Source organism: Sylvia atricapilla, chromosome 12 (genome assembly GCF_009819655.1).
Source record: "Sylvia atricapilla isolate bSylAtr1 chromosome 12, bSylAtr1.pri, whole genome shotgun sequence".
In the NCBI taxonomy this organism is placed as follows: domain Eukaryota; kingdom Metazoa; phylum Chordata; class Aves; order Passeriformes; family Sylviidae; genus Sylvia; species Sylvia atricapilla.
Genome location: NC_089151.1, coordinates 6543651 through 6563552, shown reverse-complemented (window position 1 = coordinate 6563552; position 19902 = coordinate 6543651). Strand labels below are relative to the sequence as shown.

General features: G+C 37.3%; 1 protein-coding gene across 3 annotated transcripts in view; it reads left to right on the top strand.

Moving 5' to 3' along the window:
* Positions 1-19902, top strand: part of WWOX (WW domain containing oxidoreductase) — a 476595-nt gene that overhangs the window by 11642 nt on the left and 445051 nt on the right. For 2 of the 3 annotated variants that reach the window (XM_066327560.1, XM_066327562.1), the window contains exon 5: positions 8666-8772. In XM_066327560.1, coding sequence (XP_066183657.1) covers positions 8666-8772 — 107 coding nt within the window. Of the gene's footprint in view, positions 1-8665; positions 8773-17293; positions 18134-19902 lie in introns of those variants that run through there. The other variant, XM_066327561.1, reaches the window with a different exon arrangement.

Here is a 19902-nt window from a genome sequence, read left to right as displayed (position 1 = left end):
TTCTTGGTTCTGCTCTTTGCATCTGGAACTTTAAACACCCATCTCTGGCAAAACAAAAAGTTGTGTATCTAGGATGTAAGGCAGAGATAGGCTTCATAATAGAATAGAGGAAAAAACTTGGTGTGGAGTGTGAAACTGTTATTGGTCCTTTGCTTTAGAGGATGGTTGTCGCTGAGCTCTTGGTTGGGCTGCTGGTGTTCCAGCTGTTAGCAGATAGACTTTAAATGTCTCCTAAAAAGACACAAATAAATATTGGTGGGGGAAGATGCATGGCATGTGCCTTCTTGAAGGTATGGCAAAGAGTTTTTCTGGTTTTTGTTTTGGATTTTTTTTTTTTTTTTTGCCCATGGCTTTGCATTGTAATTAATTGACTCCTAATTCTTGCTTGTTTTCCGTTCTCCTTGCTTTTGTGTACAGGCACTTTTTGTTAATACTGTTCTTATTCTCCATCTTTTGTTTCAGAACTCCATCTCCTGCCTTACTTTGTATGTTGGAGCCACATGATGGATCATTTGAGTTACATAACAACTTCCCACCTCCCTCTTCCCTTCGTAGCTTAAAGCACACCCAAAGGTTTGCCAGAGAGCCTTTGCCAGTTTGAACTAGAGAGACCAATGAACTGCATCTTCCCTGTACTCAGGTCTTTCTGCAGGATCCTCAAATGACTCCTTTATTAAACTCTTCCTTTGCTGCCATACTAAAAAAATTGTCTTATATGGCCCAAAGACAGAGGTGGGTGGAAACTGCCAGAAATCAGGTAGTGTTTTAATTTTCAGTCTGTTCCTTTCCCCCTGATACAAAATGTGAGCTCCTTAGAACAGGACCTGGCTCTGGATGTTTGATTCCCTAAGATACCTCTTTTTTTGTAAGCTGAACTGTGAGCTTTTTAGGACAGAACCTTGTTTTATTATTTATCTGTAAAATGTCTAGCGTGCATTTTAAAATCTTTCACTGTTTGTGTAACTGATATAAATAAATATCAAGTTTGTTTTAAGAAAAAAAATTGGTCCAGTTTATGTTGTAGCACTTTCTCTGTGTCTTTACATAGCACTGAGCATTTCTCATGAAATGACTTTGATATTAAAGCTGGGGGGATCTAGCACTTTAGCCGACAGCACAGTATGTCTTTTAATTATTCTGCCTTGGATGAAGTATTCCTCTTTATTGAATTTACTTCTTTTATTAACATTGCACTGTTGTACTTGCCAAAAGGAGATACAAAACATGCAACTAATTTTTTTATTATGTTTAATTAGGGCTCAGCTCAGCAGTACAGAAACCTATGATAGTGTTGGCTAACAGAGGAACAGAAGTGTACTTGAAAAGAAACTAGACCATTTCTGGCTTTTTTCTCCATTTTTGCTTTGGTGGGAAAAACTGTTGTGTCACTGAAAGCTGCTTCTGATGCAAAGAGCAGCTTTAGAGAAGTGTTTGCCAACCCCATTTTTCTGAATTTGGAACTTTTTTTAAAAAAAATCTGATTTAAAAAATCCCAAGAGAAAGAGCCAAAGATAAATTTTAAATTCTCTAAGTTGTTTTCTAGTTGTTTGTGTGTTAAAAGTAGCAGCAATAAGGGAGGAAAAAAGCCCTGAAATTTTGAAAAGGGGTAGGGGGAAGCAAAAACCCCACCTCTCAAGACAGCTTTTAAAATCTAGTTGATACTGAATTTCTGATCAGACTTATGAATGTTCATTAGGAATGCTGAAAGCTGGCATTTTTACACAAACCCTTGAAGGGTGTGTGGATTAGATAGAAACTAAAATCTCTTTGCTGCTGATGATGTTGGCTAAATCCTTAAGGTTTGTGTGTGGGACTGGTGTAAGTTTTGTTGCCTCCACCTCTCTTCAGCTCATCTCACCTTTGCTGTTAAATAACGAATGAAGCCACAGCAGCATGCACAAAAATGTTATTTATTTCCTTAATAGTGTATTCAAGTACTGGTATTTGTAAATAGACTGGCTTTATTTAAGCAAATAAACAGAAGAGCTGGTCACTTATCCCACAATTTCTAAACCTTCAGAATAATTACTGCTGAGACATGGAGTGCCCAAAATGTCACAGCAAATTTGACTGCTCAGACCTGATCTAGATTTCATCCAGGTGCTGGTTTGATGTTGACTTAAACCATGGGCAGATCTGTTGTTTTCTGCTACTCCAGATTTCAGTTAAATGTTTAATTTGGAAGTGTTTATTTTGCAGTAAAAATAGAAGTAGTGTGTTAACATAACTGTAGTCTAACAAAATCTTTTTTATCCCTTATGAATATAAGCATTTGTAATTCTGAATAATTCAGGGTTTTTACTAAAATAAAGAATATGAGGCACTAAAATAAGTCCTGCTTATTTGAAGACAAAGTGATATATCAGGTTTCTTTTAAAATGCATGTAATTCTATTTGACTTGACTTGGTAATAATACATTTAAATATTCTTTGAGGTGGAAAGGTTGTTTTTGTTTAGAAAATGTGAAGCTGTGTGTCGAGTTGCTTCATATTCAAATCCCTGTCTGCCTTCATGATATGTTACCTGATACAATGGAAAAAAATTGTATGCAAACAGAAAAATAAACTCCAATAAATTCTCCTTAAACATTAAATGATAAAGCCAAATGCTAAATTTTGATGTGTTTTTTTAAATTCAGTAATTGATTTGTGTTAGGAAAACTGGCTTCCTTCCTTGCAAGAAGCCACAATGTCATTTTTAAAGACAGTCAGAAGAAAACATGAATTTCTTCTATGCTTGAAGAAACACTGAGAATAAAAAGTTCAAAAAGAATAATCCCAAGTTCTAGATGTGATGCTAAGATATGAATAGTTGTGTTAATTTCTGCAAAGTTTTTTAGTATTGGTAAAATGCCATGCGCCACTGGACTTACACAATACGCTTTAAAAGTATTCAGTAAAAAATTGTTTGGGATTTGGTAGGAGCATGATCCTGTAATAGATAAAGATATGCAAGATGAAGATGAAACATGAAGGCTGAGAGCGGTTTTTTCCCCCCCTCTTTTAAAGGAGTGTATTTTATCTAAACAGAGCTTTGGGACTGGAAATGGAAGATGCAAATCTGAACTCTATTTTGATTGTGATTTTTGGTCACTGATGTACATCTAAAGCAAGGAGTAGGTATGAAAGCTAGAATGGGGATTTGACAGAAAATTCACTTATCTCTGGTTCTCCTTCCCTTCAGTTTAATTCCTGGCCACTGTTCCTCTGTTCAGGCACATTACAGGACCAGCTTCCATTTAGATGACTTGGGAAGTGAAAAAAAAAAAAAAAATCTTGATTGGGATGATCTCTGCAGTTTGGTATAAATTTTCAGTTTATTTCCTGTTATGTTTCCATTGGGCTGTTTTAAGACAATCTAATTTAGCTGAAAACCACAGTTACTCTGAGGATTATCTCCATGTATTTTAGGGGCAGACATGTAGTGGTTGGTGGGGATTGCCTTGACACAACCAAAGCAAGGTGTTGCCTCAGGACGTGAGAGGTAGCTTGGCCCTGGATTTAATGTGCTGCATTCTCATTCCAGGCTGGAGCCCTTGGGCTTTTGTTCCAATGTTTGTATTGGGAAGTAGCACCTCTACACCGTGAAGGATCAGCAGTGCATGTTTGGATCTACTGTGGGACCTTTGGGTAGCTGAGATGCTGATCAGAGTTGGGTGAAGCAGCTGAAAGGATTCAAGAGTCAGCTTCCTGCATGTCTGGAGTGAGGACATTGTAGAGTTGTGTTGGTGGATGTCCTGGGGCAGTGAGCTGGAGCAGATACCAGCTCTGACTGCAACCCCATGGCTTTTAGTTGCAGCATATTTGTGGTGTGTGTGCCTGACATGGTGATTATGCTGGATTCTTGCTTGCTTGCAGCACCATCAGTCACAAATTCAGCTTTCTAACCCTCAGATGATGCATTTTAAATTTTTTACAGCAACAACAAGCAGCAGATATTTACAATCCCATTAATTTAAGGGTGTTTTAAAATGATTGTTTAGTGTCATGCTCCCTTCAGAGGAAACAAAATGTTTTGGGGTTTTGTCAGTGACAACAGCAGTGCACTCACTGTTAAGAATAACTTAGCCTTGCCCAGGGCAGTGTATTGCAAAAAAGTGTAAAGAGTGCATAGTTTTGGGTTGGTTAGATGGAAAACAGAACCAATGCATTACTCATCCTCTTTCATTTGGGTTGGCTTTTTCTGTGCTTCGTGACTCCAAGAAAAACACGTTTGTCCAATTTACACACAAAGGGAGAGGCAGGATGTATCTTTCATATAACATCACACTTTGCAATGAAAAATATCAGTGTGTTGTTGCCATGTGCCTGCAAACACATGGGAACAAAGGCAGCATTAGTATTCCATGGGAATTGCTCATTTTAAATTGAGTCTCTTAAAATATCTTTGTGTTTTAGTTGCTTGAAAACTTGCATTTGGAACAAGCTGAATAATGCCTCTCAAGATTTTATCCTAAATATCCGTACTGAAGCAGAGTGGATGTGGCCAAGCCATCCTGATATGGAATGTGTGGTGATTTTCTGGCTCTGAAAGGTGTGAGTTTGTCAGTGATGTGATGTTTTGCATGTGCCTGTGCAAAGCTCTGTTGGATGTTGCACTCTGGACCCACCAGCACAGGCAGCAGCGGTCCTGGTTGCAGAAGATTCTTCTCTAAATCACACCTCAGTGTTGCAGTATTTCAACCTGAAACCTACCCAGAATTCTTTACCACTTTATCTGTAGCACATTCTAATCTTCTTTACTCCTATTCTGAGGGAGTAAGTTGAGTAAGATGAAACTGATTCACTCTCACTGGTGTTTAGGTCTTCCAAATTTGAAGAAATCAAACTGATTTCTAGGACAGAAGTATCTTTTTTGTTTATATGTAGTTCTCTTGAGCCCCCAAAATCAGAAAACAGTCTGTTTGCTGCGATGCAGCAGTTGGGATGAGAGTCTATTTTGGGTTTTAAAGACCATTTGTTGCAAGCAAACCCTGAGGCTTTTACACTGAGAACTATCAAGGAACGATGATATCATTGTATTTCAAAGGTGGTGTGAAGGACAGCTCCAAGGAAGATATCCTGGAGTATTTGGGCAAAGGTAGAGAAGCTGAAGAAAACTTGCTATTGTCTAAAAATGTTTTTGATTTTTTTCTTGTGTATTCCAACCTCGTTATATTTGAAATAAAGGAATGTTTTATAACATGTAAAGGCCTGGTGCAAATTCTCTTTACAAAATGTCCCCCAGTGTATGATGGAATGTATGCTGTCTGTTTAAACAAGATATCACTGAAATACTTTTCCACTCAGTGAATCCCTTTCTCTCTTTTATAGAGGAGGTTGCACCATTGGACAGAGCCCTGTTCTCATCTGGTTGTGTTGACACAGTGTAGCTGGCATTAATTGAGCGATTCTAACTGCTTCTTAATTGACACCATTAGCTGAAAATCTGCACCCAAATTCAGTGGCAGTAGTCGACTGCAGATAGCCAGGAATGTGAGGGTACTGAACAATCATTGTAGAAGATGAAGAATTAAATTGAGTGCTAATTTCTGAGTCTTTATGAACGAATGCTGTAAGAAAGGGCTGAAGGGTTTTAAATGTCTCTAGCAAATCCCATGTGCTTGTAGCTCTCTTGTTAGTTCTGCTCCCAGTCCTTTAGGTTAGCTGGTGATGTAGAACTGTGCCATAATGTTTATCCCCATGTATGTCTTATTCTTAAAGAGGATTTTCACTTCTGAGTGTCGGATTAGAGCTCGTTCAGCCACAGCACCAGCAGCAAGAGTAGTTGATCTCAGCACAAACTTGAGATTTCCAGGGCAATTGCTTGAAATTATTATAAAACATTTGCTCAAAATAGTTTATTTAAATACTCCATACAATGCAGTGATTACTTTTCCAAAGTGGATGTTATTTAAGTATGTTATTCTCCTGTCACATTTGGGGGAAGAGTCTCTTATATTCCTTGTAATTGGTTGTCCTTGATGGCCAAGCCTGTAATTCTGTGCTGTTTTTCTGGTGTAGTTTTCCCTACTTTTAAAACCCCACAACTAGTATACAACTTGCTGGCAGTGGGCTGTGCTGCCTCTTTTATCTGGGTTAAATTGCTCTGCAATAGCTTAGTGCTGTGGTACAGGGAAGAGTCACCCCTGGAGGATATCACTTGTTTCTTGAAAAAAAACCGCCAAATGTCACTGCTGTTAATGTCCCCTCACTGTGAAAGGGCTGTGTCACTAAGTGGTGGCAGTCTCAGATTAAGTGAAGTATTAAGGAAATCTTCCTTTCTTTTGAAGTCCCAAGTTACTTTTGTGGATAGAATTCAGGTTCCTTAATTGTGCAAGTCTCTTACATAGTTGTTTAGGCTTCTCTTTCTAGGTAACCCTGCTGTGATTTATTTCAAGGTTTTACTGTTTGGGTGTTTATGATCTTTGTGGTTTAGCTTTGGTGTATGAAACCACATTCACTGTGGATTGTGATTCAATGGTAATTTTTATAGAGAGGTAAGATTTTTATTTATAGAGTTTAAATAGTTTTGTACTTTACTCAATCCATGTGTTAGGCTGAGGTTTTAAACTTACTGTATATTGAAAATGTAGCTGCATTTTGCTGAAGAACAAATGCTGTTGACAAACTTAATTTAACACAGTGAATATGATAGGAAATGTTTCCCACTCTGCTAGAAGCTTTTCCCTACCTGTCTAAGCTTTTTAATACTAGGGGAGGAAAGAAGTGTTAATTGTTGCAGAAGAGCCAGGGAGCTAAAGCTGCAAAAAGACTTGGATACTGAGGTGCTTCCAAACTCCTCCTTCAGGTATTCCAGTTAGAAGTCGCATCTAGGTCCAGTATCTAACTGTCCCAAATAAAGCACAGGAGTGTTTGTGAATTAGTTTAAAATATGTCTGATGGGGAGACATGTCAGCTCTTCACCTGTGGCAGCATTCAGATGGACTTTTTTTGGCACATGATTTCATGTAAAGATGAGAACATGTCTGCCTAAGGGTGAAGAATCACTCTTTGAAGCTCAGAGAAGAGCAAGGCCATCCTAAAGAGAAGTGCTTAACACTGATACTCAGATTTGCAGGGAAGAGTTGAGATAGCATAAAATGAACTAAACTCACAGCATGTAACTTGCTTAGTTTATAATGAGTATCAAGTTATTAACTATGGGGGAGAATGGCATGGAATTTATTAATTTGTACAGTTTATTATTTTGCACAGTGTGACATGGGGTAGAGTTAGCAAAACATCATCACGCTTTGCTAAATAATCTGGCCACCAGCTCTCAATCTTGGTTTAACAATAGCAAAACTATTCCCAGGCATTCCAACTAGTTTTTAATAATACAGTCAGCTAGTCAAAAGAAGTATTCTGGTGCAAAACCAGAAGCATAACAGCTAGCTAATGGTACATCTTATATTAGTTACATGAAAAATTCTAGTTAAATATGCTTAAAGTGGAATTAGGAACAAGGGAAATCTTTGCATATGCTGTAGCTGAAGTCATGTGCATGCAATGAATTATCCAGGTAATTAAAGTTGCTTGGTGCAGTGAATGGCTTTAAAGGAGATACAGGAAAATTGCTTGGACTTAAATACCGTAAGTATGTAATCACAGAAAATTGTATAAATTTGTCTTGGTGTCTGTTCTTTCTATAATGTAAGTTATGTTTTGTGCTGTAACTGGATTTTGTTGCTCCAGGATATTTTGGAAGTGAGATAGCCCATTTTCATAGGCTTTTTGGTAAACAGTTTTGAACAGGAATTCACAAATATGCTTTAAATGTCATAAAGCTAAAACAAATGCCTCTTCTCTTTGAATTCTTCATATACTCAAATTGTTGGGCATTTCAGTTTGATTCTTCCTTTCATAGTTTAGCCTTTTTTAATTGAACTCATTAAGCCATGTCATGCCTCTTTCAGCAAGAAGACAATTCCTGTCATTGGCACAGTTCTCCATGGAGATGGACACCCCGTGATACCATTAACTGCATTACAAATGTGTAATAGCTCACTCCTGGTAGAAACCCAGGTGCTGGCTCAGTTCTCTGCATTTCATGGGCATTCTGCTCTCCCCAAAAGTCATCATGTCCTCATCTCCTGTTGTAAATTTTCACAGATTTTTTCTAATTAAATGAAGTTTACTTTGGACCAAGTTCTATCGAGCTTTTTATTAGTGAATTGAACAGTGAAACAATGTTTTGTTGCCCCTGCCACAGGTGGTCTCAGATTGATGACTCTGAGGCCCCCTGTGCATCTAAAGAGCCCTGAGCTCAGTTTTGGATATTCTGTCACTTCTATCATGAAGTTTGCAGGCACAGTGGCTCTGCAGTCTCTGTGTGGCACTTTGTTCACAGTCAAACAAGGAAGAAACACATCCAATCCTGCTGTTCTAAAAGGTGAGGGCACTGGTAGGCAGAGAAGTTGAGTCTGTTTTTTGAAGATGCCAGACCTGTTTTGCACAAAATATATACAACTATTGTCTGAAAGACATGATCAAATTGAGGTGTCTGTTTCTTCATGTCTGCTCTTAGAAGCTGAGTCTGAGTGACTGTCAGGTCACCAGACTGTGGGTAGCCTAACTGCACTGAAACATGTGGCTCATATTTTCAGGTAATTGTGTAGCTCTGTGTTGCTGCTGGGATCTGGATTCTGGATTCTGACCAGGACAATGTTTTGTTTTATCCTAGGTTTTGAAACTGCCAAGTCCCTTGCCCTTCATGGGGCGTGTGTCATCCTGGCCTGCAGGAGCCTGGCGCGAGGCAATGACGCTGTGCAGCGCATCCTGGGGGAATGGGTGAGTGGTGCTCAGTGCCCAGCACGGATCTGTGCTCCCCAGGGCATCAAATCCTCTGTGCACTGCCAGCAGTTAAACCGAGCAATGCCATGAGAGAACTCAGGAAAAAGTGATTTGTCTTGTTTGGAAGCGCCCTGCTCAGGTTCTGGTACATGGAGGTTTTTCACTCCTGTCTTGATTTGGAAAGACAGATGTCTGCCAGGGAAAGCTGGAGCTTCCCTTGGAATGGAGAATATAAACCCCCTCCCTCTAAATTATTATAATTTTGTAATTAGGGGCTTTCAGGCAAAGATATGGGAATAGGAATAACAGTCCTTTATTAGGAATCTTAAAAATACAAATGTAGTAGTGCAGAAACCAATTAAACAAACAACAACAAAAAATCCTCTAAACCCTGACCGACTCAGAATATGACCTGACACCCTGTTGGTCAGGGCGTTGGTAGGAGTCCAGGTAAATCCTCCTGGAGTGACAAGATGTGGTTCTGTTGGAGTAGAGATGATCCTATAGAAGGTTCCAGTGGTGGCAAGATGGGTACAGTCTTCCTCTGGGAAACCCAGTTGAAACTGGCTGTCCTGCAGTTCTGAATTGGAGGTTTTATCCAGGTAGGAATGCTGGGTGGAGCATCTCTCAATGGGATGATGTAATTTTATCAGTCATGCAGTGAGCCTTGATGGCCCATTAACAGCAGATACCCACTGGAGGGATGATGGGTCATGGAAGAGATAAAGAACACTGCTCCACCTGGTTTTAACAGCTTAACAGGTTTTAACTGCAAGGCTTGATGTGCTGTGATCCATGTTATTTATGGATGTTTTGTAAGGGGAAAAAAGGGGTTTGGAAGAACCACTGAGACTTGGTACACAGAAAAGGACATTCTAGAACCAAAGTTAATAACTACCCAAAGGAGGATGGACACAGTCCTCCAAAACAGCCACTGTTTTCTCATAGTTGTTCTACAGTGAGAGATTTCAGAGGGTCATTTTTTGTACTTTTCAACACAAGAATGTTTCTCCTTTTCTCTCTGAGTTCATTAGGCTCTGCAGCCTTGTTGCCAGGCTGTCTCAGTGCTTTTTTCCTTCTAGCCTCGTCCCACTTTCTTTCAGTTCTCTCCCATTTTTTGTCAGACAAATACAAGCTTTTCAGTCCCATCTATTACCTTGTTGCTCTTTGACTCCTAACTTTCCCTGATTTCCATTTTTTTAAAATGATCTTCTAAGGCCCTTATTAAAATATATTCAGCTGTTCTAATTTATTCCTCCCACAATCATTTATTTGCTAACAAGGACTGCAAGCTGCTTTTGTTTGAGCTTGCTGGGACTGCTGACTTCCAGGAGAGAATGTGGTGACATCTCTACACTTAAATGAATAAAAAACCAATGGATCAGATTCTTGGATTTTTATTTCTTTCCAGCTAAAATTAGTGATGAGTGTTTTGCTTTTACTTCCTGAGCTCTCAAAGTATTTTAACTGCTCCCAGATGACATGGGAGAGCACTCAGTTGTATTAATATTTACACATAAGTAGTTTAAAGTTAATTATAATATTTATTAATGCAAACCAATTGGTGCTTATTTACGCATATTTGCAGATAAGTGATGCTTTCAATGTTGCTAATTTTTGTAACCACAAGTTTCGTGAAGAATCAGTCTTTGGATTTAGGCCTTTTTCTCTTGCCCAGATCATATGAATGATTTACAGTAAAGGGTTGGTTGGGAAAAAACTCTTCCTTGCTGCTTTCATCCTGTTAAAGCTCTCTATTTTTTTTTTTCCTTTTTAAATTTTTTTTCAATAGCATAGAATTCCAAAGGGATTCCATCAGAGGCCAGCATAGTGTCTATTCTCTTTCAATAGGACTGGAATTGGTGATATTCTGTTTGAAATTGATTGTCCCAGTCCAGCTAAATATGGTTGCTTATATGAGTTTTATCTAACTAAAATTAGGCAGTGGTGAAAACCTTTTATTTGAAAAATATCCCATTACCCTCTTAATCCTAGCCATATCTCTGAGCACTTTGAAGACAATGGGAGTTCAGAATACTTGTCTTAATACCTGTATTATCTCACCAAAACTTAATGAGTTGTTAATTGAATGAAGAACATTGAAGGTCAGATTACTTCAAAAACACTACATTTATTTTCTAACAGTTTTCAAATTCTAATTGTTCAGAAAAAGAGTCTCATCTATAAACTGGTAGCTGGAAAACCTTCAATGCATCTTTGTAATGGCTTTGTTGTTGTTTATTGAGAGGGACTAATTAACTTTGATTATTGCACTAATATTATGGCACTTTGACAGTCCCTCAGATTTATGACTCTGGGAAAATAAACAAATGAAATGCAGGTGCTGGAGCAGAAAGAATAAGTTATTACTGAACTTTAATTACTTGGAGTGTGTAACCAGGAGAGAATTAGTTGATGAATTACAAGATGCTTAAAATTTACATCAAATTGTAAGCAATCTTGAGGAAAACAAACACAAAAACCTGCCCCAAAGTCAGTTACTGAAAACAAAGAGACAAAGATTAATTTGACTGATTTGCTTCTAGTATTAAAATATGGATGTAAAATATTAATTTTTAGCTTATAGGTACAACTACAGGAAGTTGTTAATTGAAAATCTTTTCCTAAAAATGAAAGAGTTTAAGAAATTGTCAACAATCTCTGCATCTGATTCAGATGAACTCTCAATATGTAGCTGCAGCTGTTCTGCTAGAAAGGGCTTCAAAGCATGCACAGAATTTTGTCTCCTCTGTTCCTAGGGAAAGCAAAATTATTGAAAGGAAGTTGATTTACTTTTCAATTTGGAATCAATTTAAAGAAAAATACAGCTGGTTAGGTTGCAGCCTTACAAAGCCTCATGTTCATGGTACTCAGGTAGTATTTTCAGTAGCGAGAGTGTTACCTACTTGTTTTATGTTTTCTTGTAAATCTGAGATTAAGTCTCTGAGCTGCATTGGTAAATACAATGTTCCTCCAGTAATCTGAGGGTTAGAAATTTGATAAATATGTTCCTACTTTTCAACTGAGTTCCCAAACCTCTTTTAATTTGCATGAAATATGATCTTATAACAAAAAAAAAACCCAAAACGTTGCCAAATGGACTTCTAGTGTGTTTACCTGTCCTAAGTGTGGAGTATTACTGCTGGGTTGTAATATAATTGGTATTTCTAGAAGAACATATATATTACCAAAAGCAGTGTGTATCCTGTGCTGACTTTTCTGTGGCACAGTATCTTTTAGTACTCAAGGTTTACATGTTGGACACAGAATCTTTCTTTTTCCATTCTTTGTTGATGGAAACAAAAGAGTTTCTCATACTTTGCAAGAAGAGAAAATAATTAAAAGTGTGTAATAGAACAACTTATAATTTCAAATTTTGATACACTTATCTAATTGATGGCCTGTGTTAGCAAGAGCCTGAAAAATATATGGAAAAAACTAACTTTTAAACCCCAACCGCCGTCTCTGCCAAACCACAACAAACCAAACCAAACCCAAACCAAACCTAGTGTAATTCAGCATTTAAAAATAATGTACAGTGTACATTAAATACCAGTACTAAGGAAAACAACCCAACTTGGTCCCTTAGTGAGTCTGTTTGTGACATCCCTGTCTGGAATGCCACAAATTGAGTGTCTGCAGAAACACAGCTCTGCTCTGGGCCTGTTGGACTTTGAAATAAGTTGTTAGGCAAAAAATGCAGTTTCAGTTGGCTTGTAGTGAAAGCTGAAAATCAAGTTTATAAAGACAAAATGGGACTGCTAAATGGCTTGGGAAAATCCAATTGTTAAGATTTAGAGGGAAAAGCAGGAATAATGGGAGAAAATAAGATTTTTTTCAGATTAGCTGCCATTATGTTTAAAAAGCAAATGCAAACTGATCTTAACTGACTGTTGTAGACAAATCTAGAGAACTTTCTTTGTAACAATTTATGCCTGAAGAGCTGTTTTATAGGGAGTTTGAGCCATTTGAGTAGGGATTACCCATATAAACTTGCTAATTGCTTTGGTTAACTGACATTTGTTTGCAACCTGCAGTATTCCAGTTATTTTCTTTCTAAACTACAGCAGAATTTTGCTAATATTGCAAATAAAGGGTAATTGCCTTGTGTAAAGCATTGTGACAAGTTTTAATGCCATTGGTCTGGCTGGTCTATCAAATATAATTTTTATGGAGGGGTATGGTTGATTATATTGGTGCAATCTAATGTTTATACACATGCATATATATAGGCAGAAAAAGGAAGAGAAAGTATGTGAAGGCAGCAGATAAAAAGAGAGATCAGTATGGCTTTACATTTGATATCTCAAAAATGAGTGTTCATGCACGATGACGTTCAATATCAATTTAAAACTGTTTGATAATTTCGTGCTCGGAAAAGAGGAAATTAGAAATCTAGAGTTATGATTCATTTTAATCAGAAAGAAATTGTCAAACATAAATCTCTCCTTGAGTAGTGAAAAGGCCTGAAAGCAGCCAAGAAAAATATCAATACTTTGCAAAGGAGGAATGATTGTTCCAATTCGTAGCTTAATTGACTTTGAGGCTTAATGAAAAACACTACAGTGCTGTTTGTACACATACTTGCTCTGACGAACATGGAAATCTATGCTTCAGGAAGAGAGGCTAGGTAATTTATTTTACATTATTATTGATATAATTTTCTAATTGAGTATGAGCAGAATGTTTGGATAAGACTGCGTAGCTCCAGATGTTAGTGGTATTCTCAAGAAAATACTTAAGAGTATGAATGAGTAGAATATTTCATAAATCACAGCTTTTCTTGCCAAAAAGCTCTCATTTATTTATTCCTGTCAAATAGTCTTTGAAGTAGATATTAAAAGATAAATTATAAATTTAATATTTCATAAAAAGTATAATGTCTCTTTGGTAATTGTTCCTCAGTGTTAAACCTACAGCTATGTTAAAGATTAGATTAAACTGTAAAAAGAACATTTGGGTTTGCTTTTTAAGTAGAGACTCACAAGGTAGAGATGTGACAAGAGAAGAGAGAAAAGCTGTGCAGAAAATCAACCAAACAAACGTGACTCCTTGCTGTATTCCTTTACCCTGAAGTATTCTTCACCAAAGGAGTGATTTATATTCTTGCTGATTAAGTAAGTGAATGAAATTAAAACCTGATAAGTGAGTCTTTGTATTCCAGTTGTGATCCTGTGAAGTGCAGACAGATAAGAAGCAAACTGGGCAGGTTTACCAGACCATGGGCAACAGCTTTCATGTGGTCACTGTGTGTGTTTTGTCTCCACTGCTGTCCTTGGTTTAGAATTTTTTGTAAACCCCCTCATGGTTAGTGACAGCTTTTCTTTTATGGGAAAAGCTGAAGACTGCCTAGAAGATGGCTTTGGAGATATAGGGAATACTGACAGGAACCACAGTCTGTTAGTGCAGAATCAAAGGATTTCAAAGTGGTGCTAAATAAAAGCTCTTAAAAATAATCCTCAAAATAGGAAATATTTCACAATATCCTACAATAGGAAATATTTCACAATATCCTACAAGTAAAACGCATGAATTTCTGTGAGAATATTACTTCCACTATTCTGTTACTATTTTGTAATAAAGAATTGTCTTGTTTCAAAGCAAGATATCCTAAACTATGTATTGCTGGCTCACATGCCATCACAATGTAATATACAGTTAGAAAGGCCTGCAATATATGGACATATTTCATTTTCCAGTACTTGAGCAGTGCCCATGCTGAAAAATCAAGTTAAAGGTAGTTGTGCAAACCTTGCTGTGGGGAAAAGGCCTTGCAGGAAGGGGAAGTATCTTGTATTAAATGAACTAGTAATGAAAAAAAAAAACCATCTGCATCAACTTGTCTTACTTGCAGCTGTGGACACTCCAACTAAAGAATTATTTCCTCTACTGAATATAATGATATAATGCCTTTTTTGATTCTTAAGGGTGTAATCCAGATTTTTCTGAAATGAAGGAATTTTTGATTAACTAATTTCAGTTCAATCAGAGTGTATGTTACTCGTGGAGAATTGACAGTATAAACATTACCCAGTCCTGTTGCTAGCAGCAACTAATTGGGATCAGTATGAATGTATGACCAAATTTTGGCCATAATGTTTAAGAATTCAGTAAGTTGCTGTGAGTAATCTGCTCAATTGAGAAATCTTAAGAGTGATATGTGCTGCAAAGCTGTTTTCCAAATACAGATGCTTAAAAATCCCCCCACATGAACTTAAAAACATGGAACAGTATAATCAACATTTACATGGATGGATTGTTGAGATCTCTTTTTTTTTTTTTTGCACACCATAAACATATGGCATGAATTTGATTTCATTACGGATGCTGAGAAAAGGGAAAGGCAAATATTTATATTACATTCATGTTTTACAGTAAAAACACTGTTCAGTTTGTTTATACAGTTCCACTGTTACAGTTTTTATGGTTAGTAATGAAACCGCTGTAAAACAGAGTCTGAATTATATAGCAGATGTGTTAAGCCCCTAACTTTCAGGGTTGGGCATCCTCCTGAATACTGATATCAGTTACTCAGAGACTTGATGTGCTGGCTACAGCTGAACTGTTTTATACTTACATCTCCATCTGCAGTTAGCTCTGCACTGGTACTGGATGGATACATACAACTGGTAGAATTTTATTATTTATTATGATGAAGCAACCAGCCCAAGAGGGCAGCATGCCCAGCACCTCTCAAGGTTCAGTGGCTGCTGCAGGGACAGGGTTTCCTTCCACTGGGGAGATCCTGCCTTTAACAGCTTTCAATCCCAAACTTGAGGTAACCCTTAGCCCTTGACCCGTGCCCAAATCCAGGAGCAAACCCTAAATCCATTTGCACCCCAAACCACCCAGGTGAATTCACAGCGCTGTACACAGCTGGTAGAAACTGAGCACTCTCATAGCTGTGAGGCTGCAAGGTTTTTAACATTGTAAGACAATTTGCCATGATTTCCTCCAGTAAGGAAAAAAGTTGTCTTTTGAGTTGACTTAATTACTTCTACTCTCATAATTCGCTTCACCTTCCAATATCTGTTACATGTGTATTAAAAAAAAAAAAATCTAAAATGTAATTTTGAAAGAAGTCACAGTATTTTACTACTCCTTAATTTTTTCCTTCAGTCAGCAGAATTTTATACATAGAAATGTTGAAGTGATCTTTTTGGTAATTTGTTTCTTTAGCACAGCCCTGCTGTTCTTAATCTGGAAATGTGAGTCACAAAATCCCTACCATGCCTAAAGCTTTATAATAATACTACTTAAATGCAGTTTGAGCTTTTTAACAAAAAAAAAATTTAAGACCTCCCCCCTAGACAGTAACAGACCTCAGGATAACCCCTTTAAAAACTGCACTTCATGCTTGGTCTTCAATTAAAAGTCACTAGGAGACACTGTGTGCTCAAATATATCACCAACCTGTCTGGGGATGTCTGTCTTTATAAAAAAGTAGACTTTGTACATTGACTTGAGTGTAGCTTATAGGATACAAAGTTTGGGTTTTCTCTGATAATTTATGTATCTAGTGTAACTTGAGTTTGGTCTTTTCGTGAACCTTTCTCTCTCAGAATGTGTTTTATAAAGCTATTTAATGTTGCTGACATTGAAAACTTATTTACTGTAGTCCAGATAGATGTGTTCTCACATCGAGTGAGTTCTGCTGTCGCTGGGTTTCTAGCTGTCAGTTCTGGGAGAGCAGGAATTAAAAATGTCTGGATAGATATATTTTTTTAACCATCTTCACAATTAATCTGATTGTAACATAAGCTTGTAATATATTCCATTAATGAAGAAGACAAGCTTAGCTTATGGTAAATACAGTACTAAGTGTTTATAGTGCATTTCATATTTTACATGATTCCCTTTATAATTCTGCTTATCTTTTCATTCTAATTCCCTAAAGGATGTATAAAAGAACCCCTAAAGAGAGTAATTACTGCTCTATTCCTTAACCAAGGCTCCTCTTGCAAAAAGAAATCTGAGCAGCTTTTTAAAGAAGGCATTTTTAAATAAAAATGCAAATAAGCTGCTTTGTAACCACACATTAATTACCCACCTAGCCTCTTATTACCGTGTTTGTATTGTTTGCAAACACTATTTACAGTGGTGTGGAAATTACCATTCCTGGGCTGGAGGAGCTGCTGGTGGTGGGTTGTGCTTTGGAACCAATTAGAGTGAACCCTGTCTCCAGCGGGGCTCGGGGGAGCTGGAATAGCCTTGCGCTGTCAAAGCGCGGCATTAACGGGGCTGCACAGCTCTGCCTTGTAATTATAGCCCTGCTCCTCTTCTGCCTCTGCAACGGGCTTCACTCCCTGCATCTTAAAGCTAAACAGCCTGCCTAATGATTTAATGTGCACTCTGATCTGGGTTTTTTTGGGTTTTTTTGGTGGATGTCCTAGTAAAATCTGGCGGGTCATTTTTGTCGCCGGATTCGTTCTTTGCTTTAGTTTTATAAAAAGTAAACAAAAGGCTCGTGCTTTTGTGTTCAGGATCTTACACAATTCCATGTAATTGTTTTTTTCAGATTAATCCCTCATCTTTATTGGTTTATTTCATCATCAGAAGTGGACAGGATGGACTATCTGTTGGTATTGCAAGCAGTGTTAGTGGGCAATAATTGTAGCTCTTCCAACACATTGAAGAAACAGAATTCAAACAAATTCTGCTCCAAAACAAAACACAGTCTTAACTTGTTAAGTGCAGTGCACACTTGTTGCTACCTGGTGTGTGCTGTTTTCTTGTCTTGGTTTTCACTGACACAGTTCTAAAATGAGCCTTTACCCTAAAAATTGCCCAGAAAATAAAACCAAAGGGATAACTCAGCATTGGTGGTTTTAGACTTATAAATGATTCCAGATCCCAAAGAATTTGATGGGTCACAGAGCCTGCAATGTGAAGAATCAGTTCTTTAAGATTTGTTTTCTCAAGCTTGTAACCAGTCTGTCAGTATGGTAAATGAATCTTTGGAAGTACAGAAATATATTTTGGTTGAGCTTAGCGCGGGGAAGAAAAAGGTAGAGAGATTATTTTCTTGCTATTTGTGAATCTGCAGTGCTGTGACAGTGTGATAATGTTTAAAGGATTCTTGATGATAAGCCCAAAAATCTTAAGGTCCTACTGTAACATTAGATGTAGTAGAGCAGGAAAATAGTAACTCCAGGATGGTGTAGTACAACTGCAGAATTGTTATGCATTAAAAAGAAGGAAAAAAAGAACAAAAAGTGATTGCAGGATCACTTGCAGTTTAACAGTGACAAGGGACTAATGTGAGGGCATCAAAAGAAGCACTGACTTGTTTCATGAGGCACAATAGCTTATAAAACTGAAGATAATTATCAGGCTTATATGGTTACAGAGCAGCGTAAGTGACATAAAATAAGCATTGCTGGAGTTCAACAGGAATGCAGGAGATGTCTTGAAAACAGACTTGCTGAGCAGAGTGCTTAAAAAGTACTAATAATTTATGTGCTTGTCAATTATATTCATAAACCTTTTATTACTATAAAGCCAAAACATCATACTTTTGATTTAATTTACTGTCCTTTCTAATTTCCCCTCCTCCTTTAATTCCCTTATATCTTAATAATTACCTTTGGAGGTGGTGTGCTGGACTTGTTCTTTCCTGTATTTCATTTGAGACAGAGTATTACCTTCAAGAAGAAACTTTGCTTACCAAGTAGAAGCATGGGATTAATGCAGAAAAATCAGTATTTGGGGTAGTTTTTATTACTTTGTTTCTACTGGAGCCAGGTAAAATAGGCTTTGAACCAACTTTGCAGTCAGTGGGCAGAACTGAAGAGACTTTAGGCTCTTGGACATCAGACAACCCTTGAGAGTAGGTGGGAAAGAAAGTAAAAAACCCAGTTCATGGAAAATTTCAGTCTGCACTTGTATTCTGCTTTGGGTGCTGAGAGTTCTGAAGAATTGTTCCTCTGCTGTTAAGAAGGAGGGGATCTGAAGTGGTGGCGACCCTCTCTGTGACATTTATGCCTTGTGTGGTCAGGGAGCTTTATTATTTTCCTCAGTTATACCAGCTTATAAATTTTAGAAACTGCTCATTAATACAGTCATGTTTAACATGTTATGGTTACAAACAAAGACATGAATATATGTACTCATTTCTAATTAATTTGTGTAATTATGTTTTATAATCTAGGTGTTTGCAAAGCAGAACATAGTACACCCCATTTACTGTCTGCTGTAGCTAATAAAAAATAATAGAATGAAATAAATCTTGAAACTAACTTTAATTGTAAGTATAGATTAGTTGTAAATTGTATCTTTGTTATGTTTATTTTTAATTCTGCAGTGTTGCAGGTTTGTAGAGCATCCCAATTAGTGTAGTTATTCGCAGTAATGATGAGTTAATTGCTGTAAATGCTGAATGTTATTTCAGTGACAATTTAAATACAGTACTGAGATACTTTTTTTAAAATGTAGGACTAGAAGTAAAGGGAAAAAGGAAATGGTGGCAATAATAAGACTGGTTAATTTTATAAGGATTTTTTTCAGTATCCGAAGTGGTAATCTAGATAAGATGACTAAAAATACATGAAAAAGAAAGAAATATAACATTTAAGAATAAAATCTCGCCATCTCAGCTAATACCATTATAAATATGGACACAAACAAGGTAAACCTGTTGTATTTCACTATGCACTTAAATATTAATTAAGAGCATTTGATTGAGCTCATCTGAAATCGATTTCTGTTTTTGCAATGCTGTTTATGCTTTCCTGCTGAAGCCTCTGTGGCTTCACAGCTCATCTCGTGCAGGTTGGGAGCCCTCCATGTCCACAGTGCTTCTCTGCTGTCTAAGGCAGTGAGTGTTGTCAGGTTTGTTTCTGTGAATGTGTTTAAAGACTAGAAAATGCCTCTAAGCTTAAAAGAGGAGTGTTTTCCCTTCTGATGAGCAGTAGTAAATCCTCCCACTTGGAAAGCTGTGGAGTATACCTGTGAGAAATGAGCTGATCCACAGTGTTTCTTTGAGCATGCACGCTGTAAGAGATATTAATAGCTTCCTTCAGCAGTGTCCCACTTAGAGGAACTTTGAAATGAAATATTTCATTCTGTCCTGGTTAAATTAACCTTACATTTTCCTCTGAAATAGCATGACTACCTAGAGAAAATTTG